Source organism: Haliotis cracherodii, unplaced genomic scaffold, assembly GCF_022045235.1.
Source record: "Haliotis cracherodii isolate W230 unplaced genomic scaffold, xgHalCrac1.p SCAF_7, whole genome shotgun sequence".
Taxonomy (NCBI): Eukaryota; Metazoa; Mollusca; class Gastropoda; order Lepetellida; family Haliotidae; genus Haliotis; species Haliotis cracherodii.
In genome coordinates, this window is record NW_027266330.1 from 18,113,667 (window position 1) to 18,136,453 (window position 22,787).

The 22,787-nt window shown below is 38.8% G+C and overlaps 1 protein-coding gene across 8 annotated transcripts in view; it reads left to right on the plus strand.

Annotated features, from left to right (window-relative positions):
* LOC139447100 (DISP complex protein LRCH3-like) overlaps positions 1-22,787 on the plus strand; it is a 116,774-nt gene that overhangs the window by 77,380 nt on the left and 16,607 nt on the right. For 2 of the 8 annotated variants that reach the window (XM_071228260.1, XM_071228268.1), the window contains 8 exons: positions 1,981-2,025; positions 8,037-8,144; positions 10,670-10,822; positions 11,198-11,513; positions 12,874-13,026; positions 14,803-14,944; positions 18,276-18,397; positions 19,904-19,930. In XM_071228260.1, the coding sequence (XP_071084361.1) occupies positions 1,981-2,025; positions 8,037-8,144; positions 10,670-10,822; positions 11,198-11,513; positions 12,874-13,026; positions 14,803-14,944; positions 18,276-18,397; positions 19,904-19,930 (1,066 nt within the window). The remainder of the gene's footprint in view (positions 1-1,980; positions 2,026-8,036; positions 8,145-10,669; positions 10,823-11,197; positions 11,514-12,873; positions 13,027-14,802; positions 14,945-18,275; positions 18,398-19,903; positions 19,931-22,787) is intronic. The other 6 variants (XM_071228264.1, XM_071228262.1, XM_071228261.1 and 3 more) reach the window with 6 other exon arrangements.

Here is a 22,787-nt window from a genome sequence, read left to right on the forward strand (position 1 = left end):
TTTTACTATAGCTAGGTGTGTGGTATGCCAACAGACTATAGTTGTTAGGTCTATACAAGTTTATCTATAGTTTCTTTACCATGTGACATCCGAATGTACCTTTTACTATAGCTAGGTGTGTGGTTACGCCAACAGACTATAGTTGTTAGGTCTATACAGGTTTATCTATAGTTTCTTTACCATGTGACATCCGATTGTACCTTTTACTATAGCTAGGTGTGTGGTATGCCAACAGACTATAGTTGTTAGGTCTATACAGGTTTATCTATAGTTTCTTTACCATGTGACATCCGAATGTACCTGTTGCTTTAGCTAGAACCATGTTTGCCTGCTGCATCATGCACAAATGAAGGTCTTGATGACGTCAGTTGTTTGATTCTTGTTGCATCTGTCAGTGTCTCATCCAGGCAGATGAGCACTTGGTGTCTGAGGGTTCATGATACCAAAATTCTGATGGTTCATGATACTTGGCCTTCCATATGATACATGATACATACAGACCTGCATATAGACATGATACATACAAGCTATGTATTTTGAATTTCTTAGCCATAGAACAACCCCATCTGAATAGGGTTAAAAGTGATCTTGAAAGCCCCCCTGCCTATTCCAAATCAGCTGTTTTGGATCCTTTTGGTTTCCTTTTTATTGGTCTGTCAGCATGTTATCACCCATCCGAAATACACGAGTATTTCAGTTTGTGACCTTTGTGTCAGACCCCAATGCATGTTTATCGTTTCCCTATTGCGTAGATCGATGCTTCATTGTCTGGTCCAGACTCGATTGTTTACACACAGACATGATCTAGCTGGAATCTGCTGAGTGAGGTATTATGCAACAGACTACAAGGCCTATATCTAAATGTATAATCAATGGCTTAAAGTCCTTGTAAATTTATCGCTGATTGAAATATACAAGTGGTCAACTTTTGGTTTGTTGAAGGTGTAAGAAAATTCTTTTTGTGGAAAAATCTGATCAAAACCCTAAAGGGCATGGTTAGCCCAGTTGCCCTTAAGCGCTGAAACAACTATGCAGAGTTGTGTCCCCTAAGTTGCCAGCATCCACTGTTTGCAAGTTTGAATCATGTTGAAGAAATGTAAATTGATTTAGATATATAAAGTCAAATTAACTCAATGAAATCATATATGCTTCTTATTTTTGTGTATGTCAACTTTATTTCTGTGACATGCCTCAGATATTGAGCATTATGTCTGCACTAAGACACGTCTGCCACGACCTGGTTGGGACACTGACAATTAATCACTTAACAATGAATTAAGACAGAACTGAAACAGGTGATGTCAGTACCATGTCTAATATATGTCATTATTTTATGTGAACTTTCTTTTTATTGACAGTAATTCAACAATTAACCTACTAACAAAATGCACTTGTAACTGAATTTATTTCAGACAGTTACCTACTGCTACCCCTTGAGTGTTTGAAATGGTGCATGTATATTTATCCAGTTGTCATTTGATCTGATAACTTTCATTGAACTGTGGTCAGCTTTGGATAACAAAGTTGGATGTGAAATAAAAATGAAAGTGATTTTTTAACCCCAGCAAGTTAAGTTTTTGAAGATGTCTAATTTGCAGAATTGACTTTAACTAATTTATGCAGTGAATTTGTCATTATCAAATCATTCCAGAATTATTTGCTTGCCCAAGCAATGTTTCCAATAATTTCTTTTGGCCATGTAGAGTGTGAACATTTTATGATTATTGAGGCGAGTGCCCAGCAACATGAGTTGTTTCCCCTGAATAATCTTTGTACCGGTATTTGAATTGTGACACCTAACTGACATAAGAGGAAGTTACACAGACAGTTGTAAGATGAAAACATTTTGAAATTTCTAAACACTCAAGGGGTTAACAGAATTGTATGTAGCACACATTAACCCTCTCTGAGCTGACAGTCGCATGATGGTCTCTCTTTGTTGCTTGGCCGTGTCACTCAAGTTGCCATGTTTCTCATCAGGGCGAGAGTGACCTCGCGACGGAATACAGTAGATAACATTGCCAGGTATACTATGGTAGATGATCAGTGGGTAGTGTCTGTCTGAAATGCAGAATCAGCTCAGAATCAAGCTAGGTGCATAGTAATTCATATGAGACAATGTTTCTCAGTCGGAAACTATTCTTTTTTGTTATGGTCAGATTTTTTCTCCACCCCTTCCATTATTTTTATTTTGCCACATTTTTATCAGTTACTCTTTATTTCCAAATTACCTGCATTTAGTGCAGCACAGAGATTGTGTATATCAGACAAGCATTTTGTGCACTTGATGAGTCTATGTTTTGGTGGAGGGGGAGCAGGTTGTGATAGGAGAGTCTATGCTGAGGTGGAGGGTTGACAGGTTGTTTTAAATGCTGTGTACTTTCAGTACTGTTTGATCTGCGGTCCACATGATCTCAGCAATGCCAGACAATGCCATGCTGCTTCTGCTATCACATAGACATGTAGAAATCTTGCATTGCTCTTGTAGACATTGTGCAGTGCTTCGCTTCACTTGGGTATAGGGGAAACAATGTACTGTATGTCTTGCTCTTTCTCCATCACGTTCTGAAGGGATTGTCGGCAGTGGTATCACAAGTGAATTGACGTACATCAAGAAAATCTTCATCACCCAGTTTCAGGGAATATGTCTTGAAGTATTCACAGTGTTAGCACGGCAGGGGCTGATGGATCTCTTATTGTACTGGAAGTTGTTGATTCATTGCAGTTGTTTGAGTCAAACATAGTACCTTTCACTTCCTGCTCTGACTTACGTACAGGGCATATCATGTTCATACATATTTCAAGGGTCAAGTTAATGCCTCTATGAGATCGGCTCATCTACGGTCATATACGGTATATAATTCAACATGTATCTGCTGTTAAATGCTTGCCATAAGAACTGAAGTTTGTCAAATAACATTGGCAAGGTTATCTCTAGGTTTATGGAACCAGTTAAACATACAGTATCATCGATGATCTTGACACTCCAAACCCTGAATGACTTAAGACAGTAACTGACAGGTTACTCTATCTTAAGCAGGCGCTGGGGTAGCCATGCTGTTAAAGTGTTTGCATGTCATGCCGAAGGAACTGGTTTGATTCCCCACATGGTTGCAATATGTGGAACCTTTGGTGGAATATTGCTGACAGTGGAGTAAAACCATACTCGCTCACTCACTCACTCTCTCATTCATTAACCTAAGTCTGACATAAAGTTTGTGTAAATTCAAGATACAATGCCATGAGGTCATCTTCTGTTATCTGGTGTATTGCAAAAACTTTGTTATCAATACAGTGTCTGTTGGCTTAGCTGACAGTGTTGTAATGGTGGGAGACATTTAATGTGTAGAGTTGTCCTACAATGTGTGATTACTTGCATGGAAGACTGTTTCCATGTCCTGGGGTAATAAGGGGTCGAGTGAACATCCAGTGAAGAATTCCTTCACAACATATGAAGCTAGTACCTGACCTTATCTCAGACAATGCCTATGTCTGCTGACCTTATCTCCTTGAAGGGCAGAGGTGTGAGGACCACACACACAGGGGGCGGTCTTTCTTTTGTGTAGGTTTTTGTTGTGTATGATTATTGGGCTTATAATTTGGATAAATAGTTAAGATGTATGTATGACTTTCAAAAGGAACTAGGAGTTTTACTTTTAATATGGAAAGTTTAAGCACTTGTCTTTAGATTTCAACTGAGAAGATGAGACTAAACAACACTTTGAACAAAATTTATTTTTCTCAGTTTAATGTGGTAGGAAAGCCTAAAGTGATGATAGATGGGGAGAATCGGATTTCGAGCTCAGAGTAAGTAGATCCAGACACAGCTAAGGGGTGCAACTCTGTCAGGTAGTGGAAGTAGATGTGAATGGCATCTGTAGGGGTTGTAGTGTTACTCTATCTGTATCTAATGGCATCTTGTCAATATAGGTATGTTTATGAGTCACACAAATATCATGTACAGGAACTAAAGTAAAAGAACAAACAAGGTGTTATGCTTGTCTTAAAAACTGATAACTGTGGAACTAAGACCCGCCATTCCAAGTTTCTTCTTAAGCAGTGTTAATCTTCTGCATCCATCGATGAAGATGAAGTAAAGCATCAGGTACATTGTACTTTTCAGTCTTGACTTGTCTGTAAAGGTTATTGGGTAGAATTACAGTGCCACATACCAAGTTTCAAGCCAGAGGTGGCAGAGTGGAAATCTCTCTGTGAGTCAGGTATGGTGGAAAGCAATGAGAAGGACATCTGTTGAAGGCAGTACTAGGACTGACACTGCTGGGAATAGCTGCAGTCTATTTTACTATATGGGCTGGAAGTGAGTCAGTGGTCTAAGGCATCCCTTTTCTCTGTGTGAGTTGCCTCCCTTAGCTGTGCCACAATCTTCTGGTCATGATGAAACATTGCAGGTTTGCAAGGCCTGTCAGTGTTAGAAATTAGGCATGAAAGTCAAGGTTTTTTGTTAAAAGTTAAAAGATCTGGTTGTTCCTAGGTTCAGATAGTATAGGAGCAAACCACAAGGACCCTCTTACCCCCCATAATTCAAACACTGCCTGTGATCATGTGTCTCACACTTGGGCAGGCTGCTTGTGTAAGTCTAGCACACATGAAGCTTCTCCACCTAACATGACAAAGTTGCCTAACCTGAAAATTATTTCATATCCGTCCAGTAAAGTCACTGACTATATTAATCAGTCTCACTCAGTACAAACTGAGTTTTTGTGATAGTCGTCGAAAGTATTTGATTTACAATCGGCAACTGATAATCCATACGATTAGTATCTTCTGATAATGGTTCCAACACAATCTTGGATTATTTTTGGTACAGATTGGACGAGGAGGTGTTTTCCTATCTTACATTTGTCTTTTAATATGATTAAATTTAGTTATGTCCAAATGTGTCCTAAATTGTACTGCACTTTTGAATAGCTGCCGAATAGGAAGGAATAGATATGGATAGTAACCTATAAACACCGATCACAGCATGGTGTGTGGCAGTTCTTACCATAACCCTCTCATAACTTTCCGTCATGTGCATTTAATTTGACAATCTCGGCACCACCCAAGCTATATTAAGCTTTCACTAGGATCAACAAGCATAAACGAAACTATTTTACCTCATGGGTACGGTATCAATGCTGATAAGGAATAGACTCTGTGATACAAAAGGATATTATGGTATCAAGGTTGTAGATTTGATTAGAAATGACAGTGATGTTTATATAAAAGGCATATTTTTATGAAAAGAATAATGAATTTTACTATGTATATTCAGGGATTGGAGTTAACATGAATACAACGTTTATTATTATTAAGGTTTTTGGCGCATTGTGGTAGTCAATCCTTTTACCAGAATACCTGAACCCCCTTAGGCAGTGGGGACATGGGTAGCCCAGTCATCTCATCTAAGCCGCTGTGTTTACTTCGGCAGTCCTGGAAAGCACCATTATACATTATACCAAATAGGGTAGCCAGGTCCTCAGATTGACAGCAACACACTTTACTACCCCACCAACCATGCTAATCAAGCAGCCTAAAAATAACTCATACATCGTAAACAGAGGGAGTTTCAACAACAATATTCACCAGTATTTCTGTCCATGTTAACTGCCTCCAGGTTGCTGTGACATGCTTATGTAATCAACTTAGGAATAAAAACTGTAAGACAGCTGAAAGTTAAGGAGATGACTCATAGCACAGAGCAAGAAGACTTTCAAATATGCAGATTTCTTTGGCAAAAGTGTCGTCTCCAGAAAGCAGTCCTGTTGTGAATCAGATGAGGAGCTTCCAAAATACTGGGAAGTGTCAGGAGGCTGGTGTGAGGTCTACTAGTAGTCCCTGTGTATAAGTACTTCTGTGGAGTGCATGTTACCCTGATGTGTTAAGAATCTCACATTCCGTGCCGCCACAGTGCACAGAGGGAAAGTCTACATCAATACTCTGTACATAAACGTCACTTATTTACCTGGCTTGTTTAAATGGAGGGGTAAAGGGTTCTTGTATAGGTATTGAAAATTGCACTGTTCCACAATTAAGTTTGGAAAATTGCTTGTCAACATAAGTAATTTATTGAAAAATTAATGTTTGATAATGTTACATGAGTTGAATAGTGTCTTAATGATGACCTCTTTGTCAAGTGGCTTAATCGTTTGTTCGTCAGGCCAAAGTGCTGTGTTTCAATCACAAATTCATCTAGTCAAAAATTATCAGTCACATTTCATAACTGAATGCATGGTTGAGTACTAAAACTAACAAATTGTCAATGCAGTCAACCAATCAGAAAGCAGTAGAATTCACTGCATATGTAGTTAGAAACTCGGAATTCTGTTGGATCTGCTTATGTTTTGACAGTTGTTTCAAAATCTGTGCAAAGAACTATTTAACATCTAAACCATCCCAGAAAGATGCAAATAACCTGCTCCCTGAGACGGAGAAGATGGGTCACATGGACTATTTACAGGAGCATCATTGTTGATGAGGAGCTATGTTCAGATGCATGAGTCACGCAGTAGGCTGTATCTAAGATAAGGAGGGGAGGGTGAGCACAGCCCTCCTGTCTTTCAAGTTAACAAGCACCTGTTAAAGTAATGCCAGGCTTGTTTTATGGGCTATGTTCTTTGTGATGCGGTTATGATGTTTGGATTAGTTTTGTTATGACAATGACAGGAAGGAATTGGTAAAAGTGGGTTATATTTTTAGCCAGGAACTGGATCTCGTTTTCTTGGACCAGGTATTTGGGCAGGTGTTTGTTATGTAGTGATGTGGCATCAAGTTATCCTGGGGCGGAAGGTTGGACCAATCACATGGAGATGTGCAGAAACTAACGGCGTAGTATATCAGAGATATTGCATGAGCGGATATACGTGCAGGTTTTTCCTGAATGGATAGATAGTCTTGATTTGGAGTAATCGTGATGTCTCGCTGCAATTTTGTGATAGGTGAGTTGCTCAAATGCTAAGGAGATTATGCTATCTGTCTTGGAGCTACTTGTGCGAGATATGGTTGTGAAGCTATGCACTTAACGCAAACATAACTTGCTTTTTGCAGTACTTGCTTTTAGTGTGAAATCTGCACTGTGCACTTAGTTCTGAAAATATAGGATGTTTGATCATTGTCTGGTTTGGTGACATGAGACAGGGACAGAGCTGAGATTTATATTCTGTATAGGAATTATATGAGTTCTGGACATGCAACCATCATGACCATTGTCATTTTGTGAAGCTTCTGAAAACCCATGAAAATATGTTCTACTTGTTCTTAATTTTAAGAAAAAACACAACATACCAGTATCTAATGCCTACATCTATCAGCTATGAAGTTCTTACATATGATGATAATGGATTTCAACATTAAAGTATAATATTAGGTGACAACTAATACAAGGTAATAATAGCCGGGGTTAGTAAAGCTTTTGTGTTGAATTCTAAGTCTAACCCTGCAAATATAGGCTTTGATACCTCAGTTAAGCAGACCGCCACTCAGGGTTTGTAATTCTGTCAGTGGACACACAGAAGAGACAGTGAAAGTGTTGCCTTTGTCTATAATTGCCCAATAAGAAATACTGGGGAATGTCAGCTTCATGTATTGGAGACAGATTGTAGGGATTAAAAGAATAGGCGTCATGGAATATGTATGCAGAGCCCTTTTAGACTGAGTGATCTTAGCGCCAAGCCACTAAGCTGATGATGCATCCTATAGCTAGTTTTAAGTTGTATCACTCCAACTGCATCATGGTCTACAGCTCTGAGTCATGATTTACAACGCAACTGCTTGAGACTCCCATTGTTAACATGGCCTTTAAATGGTCATGTGACTGTCATGATGTGTCAAACAGGACTGGAGTTGAGATAGTCTTATAGCTAAGATCGCTTTAGGGAAATGAACCCGGATGAATTTACTGTTGCACCTGATTCCTTTCCCTCTTGCTGCATTCAAGCACTCACTTTCTAACACCTTCTTCTTCTGACTTTCTTGCCAATGCAACATTGCAGCCTACCAGTGTTCAACCTGAGATTGCATGCACCTTTTTATTTCAGCTTCGGCTACCCAGCCACGTTGCATGAAGACTACTATGGTAGAACGTATGATTACGGTAGCTATGACTATAACGACCATGGCTTCTACATCTCAGACTATGGCTATAGGTCAGTGGTATCACATCGGCCAGTCTAGTGTAGCATGCTTTCTGAGTTTGTATCTGTGTGTGCTTTGTCATAACAATCATGCTGTTGTCAACTTAACACTTTGTATTTTCATATTGTTTTGATTTTGTCTATGGCTGCATTGGTACTTTTTCAAACAAATATTCTGAACAGGACTAGGAATTTCGAGAAGATGTATTGGCTTCTGTAACAAAAAGATAGGCATGTAATTTTATAAGTATTTCCTTTTTTATTATCAGAAATTGTTCATAATTGTCACTACTCATGACATAGAAGCATTGTGAGTTAAATAATTCCAAATATATAGGATTCTTTCAGAAGAGAAAAGGAACGTAAAGTAACGGATTAATTTTATTTAGCTTTGTACAGTTTGGTTGGATTGGCCTATATATTGTGTTTCATATAAAACATAATAAATGAAAAGACCAATACCTGAAGGTCCAGTCAGATGGGTGCGTAGCCTAGCTGTTAAAGTTTCGCTCTGTTTCCCTCATGGGTACAATATGTGAAACCCATGTCTGGTGTCACCACTGTGATATTGATGGAAAATTGATACAGCAGCGGAAAACACAACTCACTCACCAGTCAAATGGTCAAATAATTCTTTAGAAAGAAACAATATTTTTTATCATTGAGTTGAGATAAAGCTATGATAGAAAACAATCTTTCCATATTTTTTGGACAAGGATTTTACCATGTTTACAGTTCCAACTACAGTCAATTATAATCAACAAATATATTATTAATACAAATATGAGAGGAGGCATTATGTTTGAAAATGATCATATCTTCATATATGTTTTCATACTACTGGTATTACAAGTCATGCCTAGTCTGGAAAATGGGAAATTTAGCATAATGAAAACAATATTGTCTTGAGTAAAACATTTAACCCTTTCATTAAATGGTCCTGATGTTACACCACAGCTGAAAGGGTTAAGTTGGTTTTATTCCTGACAGCCTCTTGGTAAAGGAGCATGTAGCAAGAACTGGATGAATATCTAGTGGCTTTTGAAAGTAGTCTAGATACTTGTACTTGTTGGGGTCAAGGTCAGCCTGCTGCTGGCAACAAATTTTGTGTGCAAAATGAAATAAATTATGCTAAATTTTCTTATTTAAAAAAATTCTCTTTTTTAATATGGTTTACCTTGCTGAAAACTGTAATTATTTTTGATTTATGCAAGTGTGTTCAAAACTCATAAAACTGATTTGCAATGTAAAGTTCCACCAGGTTCAAAACAAGTTCCTGTAATGTTGCTTTATAAATTATGCTTGTGTGCATCATATAGTCATTGCTAAGGAAATCATGATGGAGTCGGGCCATTGCTTTGTTTTCAGATAATTTCACTGTTTGTAGATATTTTGGAATTATTGCCATTTTTTGCAGGAATGAAGGCTACTTTGTATCACTTATTATCAAGACATTTAGTGTATAGTATATATGTATTCATGATTAAGACATAAAATCAAGAATGTGTATTGCATGAAATCTGTAGGTCATCTTGCATGCGTTAGTACATCATCCCATGAACATTCAAATTAAGATGAACCCTGATAGGATGTGGATACCTGTCTTCCCTTTCCCTCGTCACACCTTTTAGAGACATCTGAGGTTTTTGTTTTATCCATTATACTTGGTCCTCTGTATAAGTGATCACATTCTTCACACGTGCTGTTCCACCTCTGTCTCTCCTCTAGGCACAAACAGGTGCTTTTCTATGAATTACATACACCTGGTCATTTGTACAATGGTAGATTTAGTTTGCACAATTGTTCCTGAAATAATGTTTTTGCCATTTTACTGCATCATATATTTGTACATTTGTAGATTTAGTGAGAACAATTCTTCCTGAAACAATGTTTCCCCACTTTAAAGCAATTATGTTCAAACCAAATTATATTTCTGAAATTCAATTCACTTCAGATGATGTACCTCAGTAATGACTAATGCCGTCTTAATTCAGAACAATCATGACAGATCCTTTTGATAAGTTTCAAATTTCTACTTGTCAAGTAATGAAATTCTGAAGTATTGAGTCATCAAATTTGTTAAAAATTACTGGAAAAAAACCCAGCACAGAAAACATCACATTGCATGCTTATATATATCTTCCTTATACATGTATCATCCTTCGTACTTCATATAAATATCAGTGAATATGATTCTATTATCTATATCCTACATGGTATTTTTAGAGGCATTCGGTTTAAGAAACAAAGGTTGTTTGATTTTCCTGTTAGCTCTACCAATGTTTTTAGTATAAAAGTTAAATGTTTCTCATCATTATTCTTACTTACACTTTGATATCCGGTGTCATTGTAGCTTACTCTTCAAAGTTTTATGTACCATTTCTATTTAAAGAACTAGGCTTTGAACATGTTACTCTTTAATTAAAATAAATACCTCTTTTCATATACGGAGTCATACATTTCTTTTGAGAACATGATTGGAATGTTTGTATTGCTAAGATTTTAGTTTGTACATGCGTGTACTTCCTTTGTTGCAGGAAACAGCCTCTAAGTTCGTCATCCAGTTTTAAAGAGGACAGGAAACTACATAACAACACACAGTATCGCCGTACTACATCAGACACCGCTGCCCGACGTCTCCAGGGTAACCAGAACTCCCACGTGGACAACCTCAACTACATCAACCGCAAGTGAGTGGTGGTATTGAAGGGGGATGACTTTGTATTCAAAGATATTCAAATGTTGGTTCTGTGTGTTGCTATTTGCCAATCTTTGCTGAAACAGGTAAAGGGAGATAATAAAAGGATGAAGAATTGTCTCCCTTCTTCATACTTGTCGACCACATTAAATTATGTTTCATTGTACAAAAATAAATGACTTTACGTTATCTGTAGCAACTCAACAATGTTTCTTGTGCGTTGGAGGCAAAGAAAATAATAATACAATTACATAATAATGATCATGGAAAGTTTTTCATGTCATGATATGATTTTCAAAGTAATATCACAAATAAGTTCGAGTTCTGTAAATGAATATGATGTAAGTTCAACAATATTCCTTTGCAGTGGTGTAGATGAAAACGTCAACAACTCAAGCTCGTCAACACCGATACCATCTCCTAACCCCAGCCCCTCAGGCTCCCAGAATTCCCTCCCCTCCAGCCCCTCCACTGGGCCTGTCTCGGGCATCCCTTCCATCGCCAGAGTGCGGGAATCGGCCGACAAGTCCACTCCCCACCAGAGCCCTGTTGTACGGCGTGCCAAGGCTAGCGACAGAACGGGTGTGGCCAGTCCAACGCCTGGTCGTGGAACTACTCGTGCCGGTGGGACAACTGCAGGATCCAGGTTACAGGGTACTGCCAAGAGGAATCACAACACCTCTGTAAGTTGGGAAGCTCATTACTGGTGGAGACATTACAGGAGTTATTTAATGCTTTCCATGAACCATGAATTTCGCCAGGCACATACTGTCAGGAGATTGTCATTAAATACATCCAGTCTTTCCACGAGGTCATCGGGGGCACGGGTGGCCCAGTCGTCTAAGGCTCCGCGATTCGCTGTGCAGAGTTGCGTCCCTTGGGCACGGCAGAAACCTATGATTGTGGGTTCGAATCCCGGTTCACCCCAATTATGTTTCTAGGTTTGTCAGCACCATACCCGTGCTCATGGGTTTCACCGAAGTGGTAAACGTCTGAGACCTGCATCACTTCAGGCTTTCCTCCTACATTAAGCTGACACGCCGTGATATAACTGGAATACTGTTAAAAGCGGCGTTAAACCCAACTAACTCACTCACTCACTCCACGAGGTCATCACAGTGTGTTCATGAGCATTAAACCATCAACAATTTCAGAATCAGTTTGAGGGGGGAAAAGAGGATTTTTGAAAACTTGGAACATTTGACTGGTACCTTATTTGCTAGGATTTAATTAATCAATGCTTTCCATGAACAACAATATCGCAAGGCACATACTTAGGGGAGTTATCATTAAATACTGTGTGGTACTGGTGAATCTGAACATATAAGGAACCAGATCAAAAGTTCAATGTAGGATAAGAAAAAGGTTAGGCCTGGTGAATTCTGTTGCGTTTACACTACTAGTGGTCCTCAGAGGTTGCAGGCCAAGTTAATTGCCTTTTCTCTCAACTGACCATGACCCTGATAACAATGTCATGGTAGGAATTGGACAGGTGGTCAGGCTCGCAGACTTCATTGATGTATGTCATCGTATCCCAATTTCTTGGATTGGTGCTCATGATGTCAATCACTGGATTGTCTGGTTCAGATTCGATTATTTACAATCTGACGTCACATCGCTGGAAAAGTGGAGCGTTGACAACAAACAAATGTAAACTCTGACCCAGTAGTTATGATCAGGAGCGCTGCTCTCAACTCAACTGTAAATAACTGTCATAATTCATTGAAGGAAGCTACGATGATGGAAACTGCAATTTAAACTACAAATGATGCTTGTAATCAAGTGTAAGGTTGTTTCTACTCATACAGAAACTTTAGCTTGTCAAAATGAACTTGCAGGGCGATGGCAATCACTGGGCACTCTGATAAAGGGAGATAACTCCTAGGCCTCGGAGGGGACTGTGGAATCGGTTCTGGAGTTCATTGTCAGTCTATTTGTGCCAATTTGCACAAGCCTAGCCTTCCTTTTGTCTTAGAGAACACCTGATTTTAAGATGCGAGTGTTTGTAAATAGAATATGCAGTACGATGGTGATGTTTTCCAGGAAGAAGAGTTCAAGCAGAAGCACCAAGCCATGAAGAACCAGCACAGCCAGGAGTCCCACAACCTGAAGAAGAAGTTGGAGGACTCCAAGCTGAAGACCATCCAGAAAGACGCGGTGCATAACTATGTGTCCAAGGTTTCTGCAGCACGCTCGGTACACGCTCTCACTGCACTCACTTCACAGGGCAGGGGCTGTTGGGTAGACAGGGTAGACAGGGTAGACAGGGTAGAAGTTAACAGAGGCGTTCTCCTATATTATTTCAACCTTGGGATCCCAAATGTGTAACAACCATCACGGTTATGTCAAGGACCGTGAAACATGTTCTTACTGCAAATCCTTGACTAAATGCCAGGTGAACCGATACACTGGAAATAAATGTCTGCATTACTATGTCCATTCCTTAGTGTGGCCTGGTCAGATGTTAGGCACAAGCCACAGGGATTGAAACAAAATTGAAAAAAAACCTGATGCAAACAGCTGTCTAAAAAAAAAGAATGCCTGCCTTGAATAAATACTGGGTGTTAAGACTCTTGAAGTATATTCAAAGATTTGTGGTGGTTTTAAATGCTGCAATGGATGAACTAGTGAATGAATGCAAGTGATTACTGCAATGTTATGAAGGATTATCATTTTGCATAATGGTCTGTGAAGTCAGGTTCATCTCTGGTTAAATAAAGGGGGGGAGGGGGGTCCTTGTTGCTTCGGTTTGTGTCCACTGTTGAAAGTCATGTACACAATCACGTCACCACAGCTCCAGCGCTTTGGTTTGACACTTATGATAGATGGTGGTGGGTAGAAGCCTTTGGTATTGTTACATTCATCAGCACAACTTATTCTGTCTTGACTGGATAATGACTAAAGGGAGGAGGGTCGCATTCTGGGCGTTTCATTTGTTGCAGGAAGTACATAGACTGCTTTATGAAGTCATGGGGGCTGGGGGGATCGGGTAGCCTTTTGGTTAAAGCGTTCGCTCGTCATGCCGAAGACCCGGGTTCGATTCCCGACATGGGTACAATGTGTGAAGCCCATTTCTGGTGTCCCCGCATGATATTGCTGGAATATAACCATACTCACTCACTCACTATGAAGTCATGGAGTTGTTTTCTTAGAAGTTTAAGACTGATATGGGTATGTACTTTATTCTGAATGGAATTGAAAGTAACTTATGTCTGATTAGTGGGACATTTTGTCATCATAAATTTGGAAACTAGTATCTGAATCTAAGGTGGTTATGAGAATCTTTTTCAGACATTTAAGCATTGGATCAGCTTGATGACAAGAGAGGTCTTGTGCCATTTGTAAATCGGACTGACACCCTGCCCAAATGTTTCTTATTTCATCTCAATCTTCATCTTTTCCCACTTCACGTTTACTCACTATTGGTCTTCAAGTATGTACCAACTTCATTGTCTAGTTCAAAGAGCACCACCTCTTTCTTTCCATGTTCATTTGAATTCTGTTGTTACAGTTGTCTCCCCTTTCAGTCTTTTGTTTCCTAGCAACTGGTATTGTAAAAAGTCTAAATGTACTACTCTCCCATGCATGCCTTACCACTATCAACTGCTCTGATAAAAACATGTCAAAGTTAACGATTGTTTACGTGATTAATTGTCATTTTCTTGAGAAAAGAAATGAAAAAGTGTTGTTATCGACTATTCAGTGTTAAAAATATGTTAAGTAGAAAATAGCCCATACTGAATCCTATGACCACATCTTGAATTTAAAAGTACAACGTGACAGTTTTGGAATCATTTCATCACTTATGATATGTGTACAAAGCATTGAAACAGTTTTGTTTTCAAGTAAGAGCAATAATTCAACAATCTATTATAATTTTTAAATGATTGATCTGTAAACATTTAATGTATCTGAACAAACATACATTAACAATGTAGGAATGAGATCATAAAAATGTTTTCTCTGTTACAGAGAGGTGATGTTGAGGACAGGAAACGCTCAATGACACCTCGCAACACAAACGTGGGCACAACACGAGGTACGCGATCTGGTAAGTGTCTGAATGGACAAACAGACAGACACCCCAAATCCAGAGACACACACTCAGGACCAGGTATGTCAGCCAATAAGGCACCACCGGGTTGTGGATCCTACTGTCCTGCTGACTGCTTCTGTCCTGCTGCTGCTACTTTACTGACAACTTGCTTCAATCTTTGAGTGAACCTCACATGGATGAATGTTAGAATGGAATGCCTCCAGACTCTCTTTCTGTCTGTTTTTTTTATGATCACAGAGTTTCAAAGCTTTAACTCTGGTGAAAGGTTTTCTCAGCAAATTTTGTTTGAAGTATTAATTGAAATGGGACATATGATGATGTTGGTGTTGCACATTTTCAAGAAAGACTACTTCCAACTACCAATTTGAATGAAGCTTTAGGCAATATGCCTTTTTAAGAATAGTAACTTTGATCAAACAGGACCTTATCAAACCCCGACTGTGAGGTACTAAAAACTGTTTGAATTCGCAATATGGAACCATATTTGTAATTAAAAACTGAGAAACTAAATGATACAATTATACATACATTGTAACTTAACTCTTGGATGTGCTGGTAAGATTAGATGCTCATTAGCCAAGTTTGTTATTATTTTTCCTTTTAAATGATACATATTATTATTACAGTTAATGATTGAAAAATACTATGTTTACTTTTCTATCACTTAGATTAAGCCTGGTCTTGCTTTTTGCAATCTCTTGGCATGAGAGATTTCTACTTGTTATCATAACCTTGCATTGTTCATAGAATGCCCACCCAATGTAACCACCCTATATATCCCTAACATAATCTCAATTCCCATCTACACAAGTTGTTTGCAGCATGTTGCAAGATACAAGTGACCATGACTTTGTTTCTGATTGCAATTACGTCTTCTGTCCCTCCACTAAGAGAGAGGGAGGGTGGCCTAGTGGATAATGCATTGGCTTGTCATGATGAAACCCAGGTTAAATGCCAGAATGGGTGGAATGTGTGAAGTCTATCCATTGTTCCTCCGTGTGAATGCTCAAAGCAGAATCACACAGTCACAATGCTTAGAGATGGGGAGTGAGTGGGGTTGTATGTTTCTTCAACCAATATTCAAGGAATATTACAGTGTAGGAAACCAAGAATTCCCTTCACACATGGGGCCAATGTTGGGAGTCTAATCGGCATCTGTACTGTGATGACCAAACATGTTAACGCACGGCCACTAATGCCCTTTGAGAGATAGGCATACAGTATTCGACATAAGCGCCCAGGGCGCTCTCAAAATTAGAAATAGGGGGCTCTTATTAGAATATTATTTCGGTGAAAAACTATAGAGTTCAAAGAGCGTAAATTTCGTGGTTTATGCTGAAATGTTTTTAAACGACAGATATATTTTTCCAGAATTTAATTGCCCATAATTAAGGGTGCATATAACAAACATATTATGCACGAATAAATAGCCTTGTGTATATTTATCAGACCGAAGGGGTGCTAATTAGGATTGTTCACAAGCCAGTATATTAACAAATATCGCCGTGGGCGCTTATTACGTCGAATACGGTATTGGTTACATTCAGATACATCTGACTTATTATCAGACCAAAATGTATGGACTGGAGATAACAAAACGGCCATATTTCTGAAATAAGCCAACTCCCAGCAAGGAATTGCCAATTACCTCCCCTGAGTGAATGAATGCTGTAAGTCCTAGGCGGTAGGTGCAGGTCTTACAGTGTTTATTTACAGGAATAACTTGTAAAGTTCTGAGGTTCGGATAGATTATTCTATTTATTATTTATTGTCACTTTAAGAAAGAAAATAAAAAAAAGCTGCATGAAATGTCAACCAGCAGAAAAACTTCACTGAAGTCAACCTATAGTTTAAATGGCGTCATGTCGTCAACATGTGACATCATGAACAATTGATGATGTCATAATAGCTCTCAACAAAGAGGCAGTGTGACATCATACTGTGTCAGCTTTGAGAATCACTGAATGCGCAAATGTTGGAAATTTATACCATTCGTTCTACCCTTATGGGTATTACAGTGTTAGAAGTTGGCACTGGTCCTATAGTCCTTGCCAAACTGCACAATAGCTAAGGAATCATAAGCACATAGATATTTGCCATTTTTATATTCTATATATTATCATTATAAAGACTAGTGGACCAAAAATGTTAATTTCTACCGCTGTATTGAGAGTTTTACTTTCTTACATCTCTACCTCTGCTTAAAGATTTGAATAAGGAACATATTTGTAAATGGTTGTGATAAAACTTTGTTACATGACTGGCATATCAATTGAGTTTCTCCATCAACAAACGACTGAACGGACAGGAAGTCATGTACCTATGCACACCATATAAGCTTTGAAGGGTTTGATTTCATGTGACTTGGGTGGAAGGAGGGTGGATTAATACCACCTGGGCCCACTTGCACAAAGTGATCTTAGTGCTATGACTATTGTAAGCCTATGTTAAAGTATGGGAGTTACGATCATCTTATCGCTAAGATCACTTTGTGCGAGTGGTCCCTGGACTCAGGTTTCCTTCAAGAGAACTGGGACAAGAAGCCTTGTCTTTCTGTTGGCTGAATCCTAACTTGTAATGTTTTAGGGCATGTTGATATTCTTCCCTAAGATCATGGTCACTCATTCATTATAACAGATTTTTGTACCCAATGTATTCTTTACTAACTTTTGGAATAACTTGTAATTTATTAACATACTTGTCAATATTCATTTATATCTTATATCATCTATATAAATCTTGTTTCACAATAAATACTTAACAATTCATTAAATTCATAAACACTTTGATTTGGCATGATTTTAAGTTTTGATGTACTGAAATATATTTCCTGACCTAATGACAACTATTTACAAGTTCATTACCTGCCATGTTGATTAGCATGAGATACTAGCTGTGGTGCATTCACCTAATGTACTGTGACTGGGATGATTGAACAGGGTTTGTACAATGGTTTGGATGTCCAGATTCCAAGGCCCTCTATAACAAACAATCCTACATCAAGGGATTAAGTCAGTCTTCTTTGAACCTTAGTGGGGATTCCGGGCAAGAACTTATGCTGGTCATAAGGGGCGACTAAATGGATTTGTTAATCAGACTCGTTCCCTGACGGCTTGGATCGTTGCTCGTGATATAAATCACAGGAACTTGATTATTTATAGGCCGATGTCATACAGCTTGAATATTGCTGAATATTGAAATCATTTGAGTCCAGATGCTTTAACATCCTCTGATTGGCTCTGTAAGTCATCTGACTTGATTCAGCTGAATCAAGGGGCTGAAATTGTGCAATCCCTGTTCAAGTGTCCATTAAATGTTTTGTCTCCATTGATAATAAACAGATCCACCCAACAGCTCTGTGCATGCTTTATGTTTCTTCCTGCTTCAGTGCTGTCTCAGGCGTCGATGAAGTTGTTGGAGGAGTACAAGGATGCCGACCCCAACTTCACAATTCGCCGCCAACATGATCAAAGATTGGAGGAAATGGAACAGATCGAACAGCTCAGGACGGTCAGTTGCATCCCAAGTCGAACATAATGTTGAAATTTATTTTGTGGAGACTCATTGAATTAGGTCAGTTTTTCTTCCAAGGACTTGTCACACAAAACTAGTGCCATAGCTTATTCATAAAAGAACCAACAGTGCTGTTAATAGGAGCCAAGAATTTGTGTTCAGCTTCCTCTTTGTAAATGTTAGCAGAAACACTTCAACTGTTGATATTATGTCTGTGTTGAAGCAAGGGAGTTTCAATAGGCACTGCACTGGTTTAGAGTCAACAAGACCCAACCCAAGGGTGACCTGCATCCTGATCTACAAAGCAGCCAGTTGACGACGTTGTGTTAAAGGGGCCCGTGCTCCTTGGCCTTGAACACATTACCAGTCTAAATCTAGATGTTGTCATCAGTGACTTCTTAGCTATTGTCTCTGTGCATTACGTGTAATCATTTACTGCTAGATCATTAAACATAAAATAACTTCAGTTCCCAGACAAACAACTGAAGGTCTGAGTTTGCGAGGACTCCAAATTAATGGGAGAGGTTGTCTTTAAAATATCCATCGGACAAGTAGAACTTGATAAATAAACTCATTCATATCATCAGCATTGATTCAGTGACCCTTTCCCTTAAATCATAGCTATGTGCTTGTGTCTGTTAACCATGGTAACATCTCCAGACAGTGGTATCTCAGTACCAGTTGTCTGGTCACTGGGTGGAAAGGGGTCCGATCATAGCCATCAGACACCATGGTTGATAGTCACATGTCAAAAAGGCACCTTTAATTGCCATCATCCATTCTCCATGGGGGCACTTTGAGTCTTGAAAGAAGTGGGTGCCAGATATGACGATGTTATTACCTTCATTCCTTGAATTAAACATCTGCTACGAGCTTAAAAAAGTATGGAGGATTTGGGACCAAATTTAAATAAATTATTTGAAATAATTTTGGGTTCAAAATCCATTTCCAGACATATATGATTTTAGAAATGACCCTCCCATTAATTCCTCTTTCTCCCCCCCCCCCCCCACACCGAGGTTCGGGGACTGGGGACCATGAAGCTTCCCTCCAGGCCTCAATGTGCCCATGACCTTGAGTTCACCTTGCAACATGGTGCTCTCATTCTGTCTTGCGGAATTTTGAATTCATTAGTAAAAGTCTTTAGTTGTTGCCTTGAATCTGTCCACTTGATTTGATTAGCTACTGTTCTAACATAGTATGTGGAGTTCCTGGCTATAGCCATTGTACAAGTTCTCTTTTATGTGTATTTCTTCTCTCTTGTATGTGATTATTGCTCAATAATGCTGACAAAAGACTACCGGTAGCTTATTTGTTTACATTTGTTAAGATTCAATATCTAATCATTTGTCTCGTTAGCATTTTATGTATAGACAATTCACTAGACTAGAGAACTAGAACGTTAGCAGAAACTTGTATTTTCCATTCTAAATTTTATGCTTTTGTGTGAGTTTTTTTGGTTTCACTTTTGTATTGGCTTTGTATTTTCTGTATCACCAACAGAAAGAAGAATTTGTGGTTCTGAGAGATGTAAGTCTGTTTAAGCATGGTGTTACACCCACAGGACATATTAGGCATGACACCACCGTGAACCATTTCTCTGAAACCACCGATCTGTTGTCTGAATGATAAGCCACCAGTCAGTATCTATCGCACTATAACCCACAAATGTAACGAACTTTATGCATTATGAAAACACCATGCAAGGAATAGTCCGATTCATCCAGGACAGCAGTCTTCTGCATGTAGGGCCAAATGTGATGGGGGTAAAAGCGATCCCCAGTGCTCTGTGCTTGTCACATCCTTGTTTCTTCTGTGTGTTGTATCTCCATTCTGTTACAGCATAGGATACATACCGTAGACACAGCATAGGATACATACCGTAGACACAGCATAGGATACATACCGTAGACACATTCCCCAGCATAGCTTTGTTTTGGAAGTGTCATCACCGGTGCAATTCTTATTGATATCGACATTGCTAAAAATAATGACCCCATCCGTCCGAGCTTTCAATATGTAATCCAATCTGACGATTTCTGAATGAACTGTTAACTGGAAAAGAAGTTTTCCTGAGTACTATGACAATAGAGAAAAAGTGCTTAAGCTGCAAGACAATCCTGTTGCATTTAACCTGGTTTGCAAAAGTAAAGTTGAATACTGGTGCTTCAATCATGAAAGAATGTAGTTAGATTGGACGTCTATTTTCAGTGTTATGCCATTTCATTCACAACAAAGTGATGCTGGTGAATGATCCGGAGTAATTATAATGGAATGGAGATTTAATGACTGGATAATCAAGGATATATTCAGATCAAATGTGAGAGGATAGTGTATGGTGACCATCTTGGAATACCAACTTTCAGATGTCATTGTACCCAAATCTGTGGACCAATGTTCTCGTGTTGTTCTGCTCCTGACTTTCTTCCGCTCTGATCACATGATCCAGCTGAAAGATTACGGATTAACCAACCATATAATCTCACTCATTCAACACTGGACCCTTTCAACTCTTTCAACTGCTAACAAAAACATAAAATGCACTTTCGATTATTAGGTGTAACTTGTGTACTGTTCTCCTGAAAGTAGTCATAAATATGCCATCTTAATCTAAACGTAGGTATAATACCATGTACTATATTCCTAACACTAATCTTGTTATTCTTGTGGTTTTAATAAAGACAAGTAGGTATAATATCTTGTACGATTTGCTGTAAACTAACCTGAACACTTTGTCTTATTAGTTCGTGGTTTTTTTTATTCCAAAATACTGTTTTCTTGGAACTAATCCTGTCATCTTGAATGTCAGTTTGTCTATCCTAGATTTGTACTGTAGTATTTCCTGTGAACTAACCCCATTAGTGTGGTTGCTGTATTGTGTGAGCTGCTCAAATACTAAGTCTAAAAACTAACATAAGTCTTTCCTTAGAACTAACCTCACTGTCAGTGCTTCCGTGGGCAATCCGGGTAAAAGAATGTCCTCTTTTATTTCAAGATTGTAAGAGCCAATTGAAGTGAGTCCAACTCTTTGACATGGCTGATTGTGTTTCATCATACCTCGGCAGTTAGGGACATAGATCATGCTATATTTCACTGGTTTGTCAGGCCTAGTTGATTATTTAGGATATGGCTGATGTGACAAATATCAACGAGGCCAAGTATTGAAATCGTAAATGTACCAATGAACCAAACATAATGTGAGAGTTTTTGTTGGCATTTCTCTTGAAACTGAATCTATCAACAATTCAAAGGTTTCTGTTCACTGCCATTGACTTAGTGAACTGGGGACATGGGGATCCAGTAGTTTAACATGCTGAAATTTACTGTCCAGAGTTGTCTCCCTTAGGAACATCAGGATGATAGACTGAATTCCGAGATTCGCCTTGATAAGGACTGTACTCATGCCTGTGGGTTTCACTCAAGGCTTTGCTCTGCTTGAAGCTGATATGCTGATGTGTAACTGAAATACTCTTTAAAGAGTCGATAAACACAACTCGGCCAATTTCCGTTAACTTTATATAAGTGGCCCTGGGCATGTTGACCAGAATGGAGATCAGGAGGTTACATGGATGGATGACCAGACCAAATCTCTTCAGTGGTGAGGGCTCTATTCAATAAGGTGATCTCAACACAACGACTATGGTAACACCCAGACTCCAACAGAAACTGATGATAGTCATACTGCTGAGATCTTTGTTTGGAATAGTGCCCTGGCTTCAAGAGGGTGTATTGTCACTCCCACTATTAACTCTCGATCGTCTCTGGCCACCATGAAATAACTGTAATATTGCTCACTCTAATAAACCTCCCTCACTCTATGTGAGTTCAGGGGCGGTGGGGTGGCCTAGTGGTTAAAGCGTTTGCTCGTCATGCTGAAGCCCTGGGTTCCCCACATGGGTACAATATGTGAAGCCCATTCCTGGTGTTCCCCGCCATGGTATTACTGGAATATTGCTAAAGGTGGCTTAAAATTCAATGTAGGCATGTTGTAAACATCTTGTGATATTTCCTCATGGCTTCTAGATCCTATTTTCATTTACTTAAAATGTCTCCCCTAACAGAAATTCTTTGCTTGTTAACTCTATTTGTAAATCATGTACGGTTACTAAAACTTATAACACTTTTCACCTTCCATCTGTTAAACAATTATCATTTGAACTGTGGATTAAAAATTTTGAACTTAAAATATATCATCTACTCTGGCAAACAAATTGATTATGTATACTAGTATGTCCTTTTGTGCTTTTGTGACAGGACATTTAGTTGTAGACAGACTGTGGTCAGCTCAGTTCTGCCAGCTTGGGTATGAGTGATTTAAGGCCATGTTCTGTCCTGTGTAACAATTCAACAATACTGTTTTGTATAGTGATACCAGGTCCATGATACA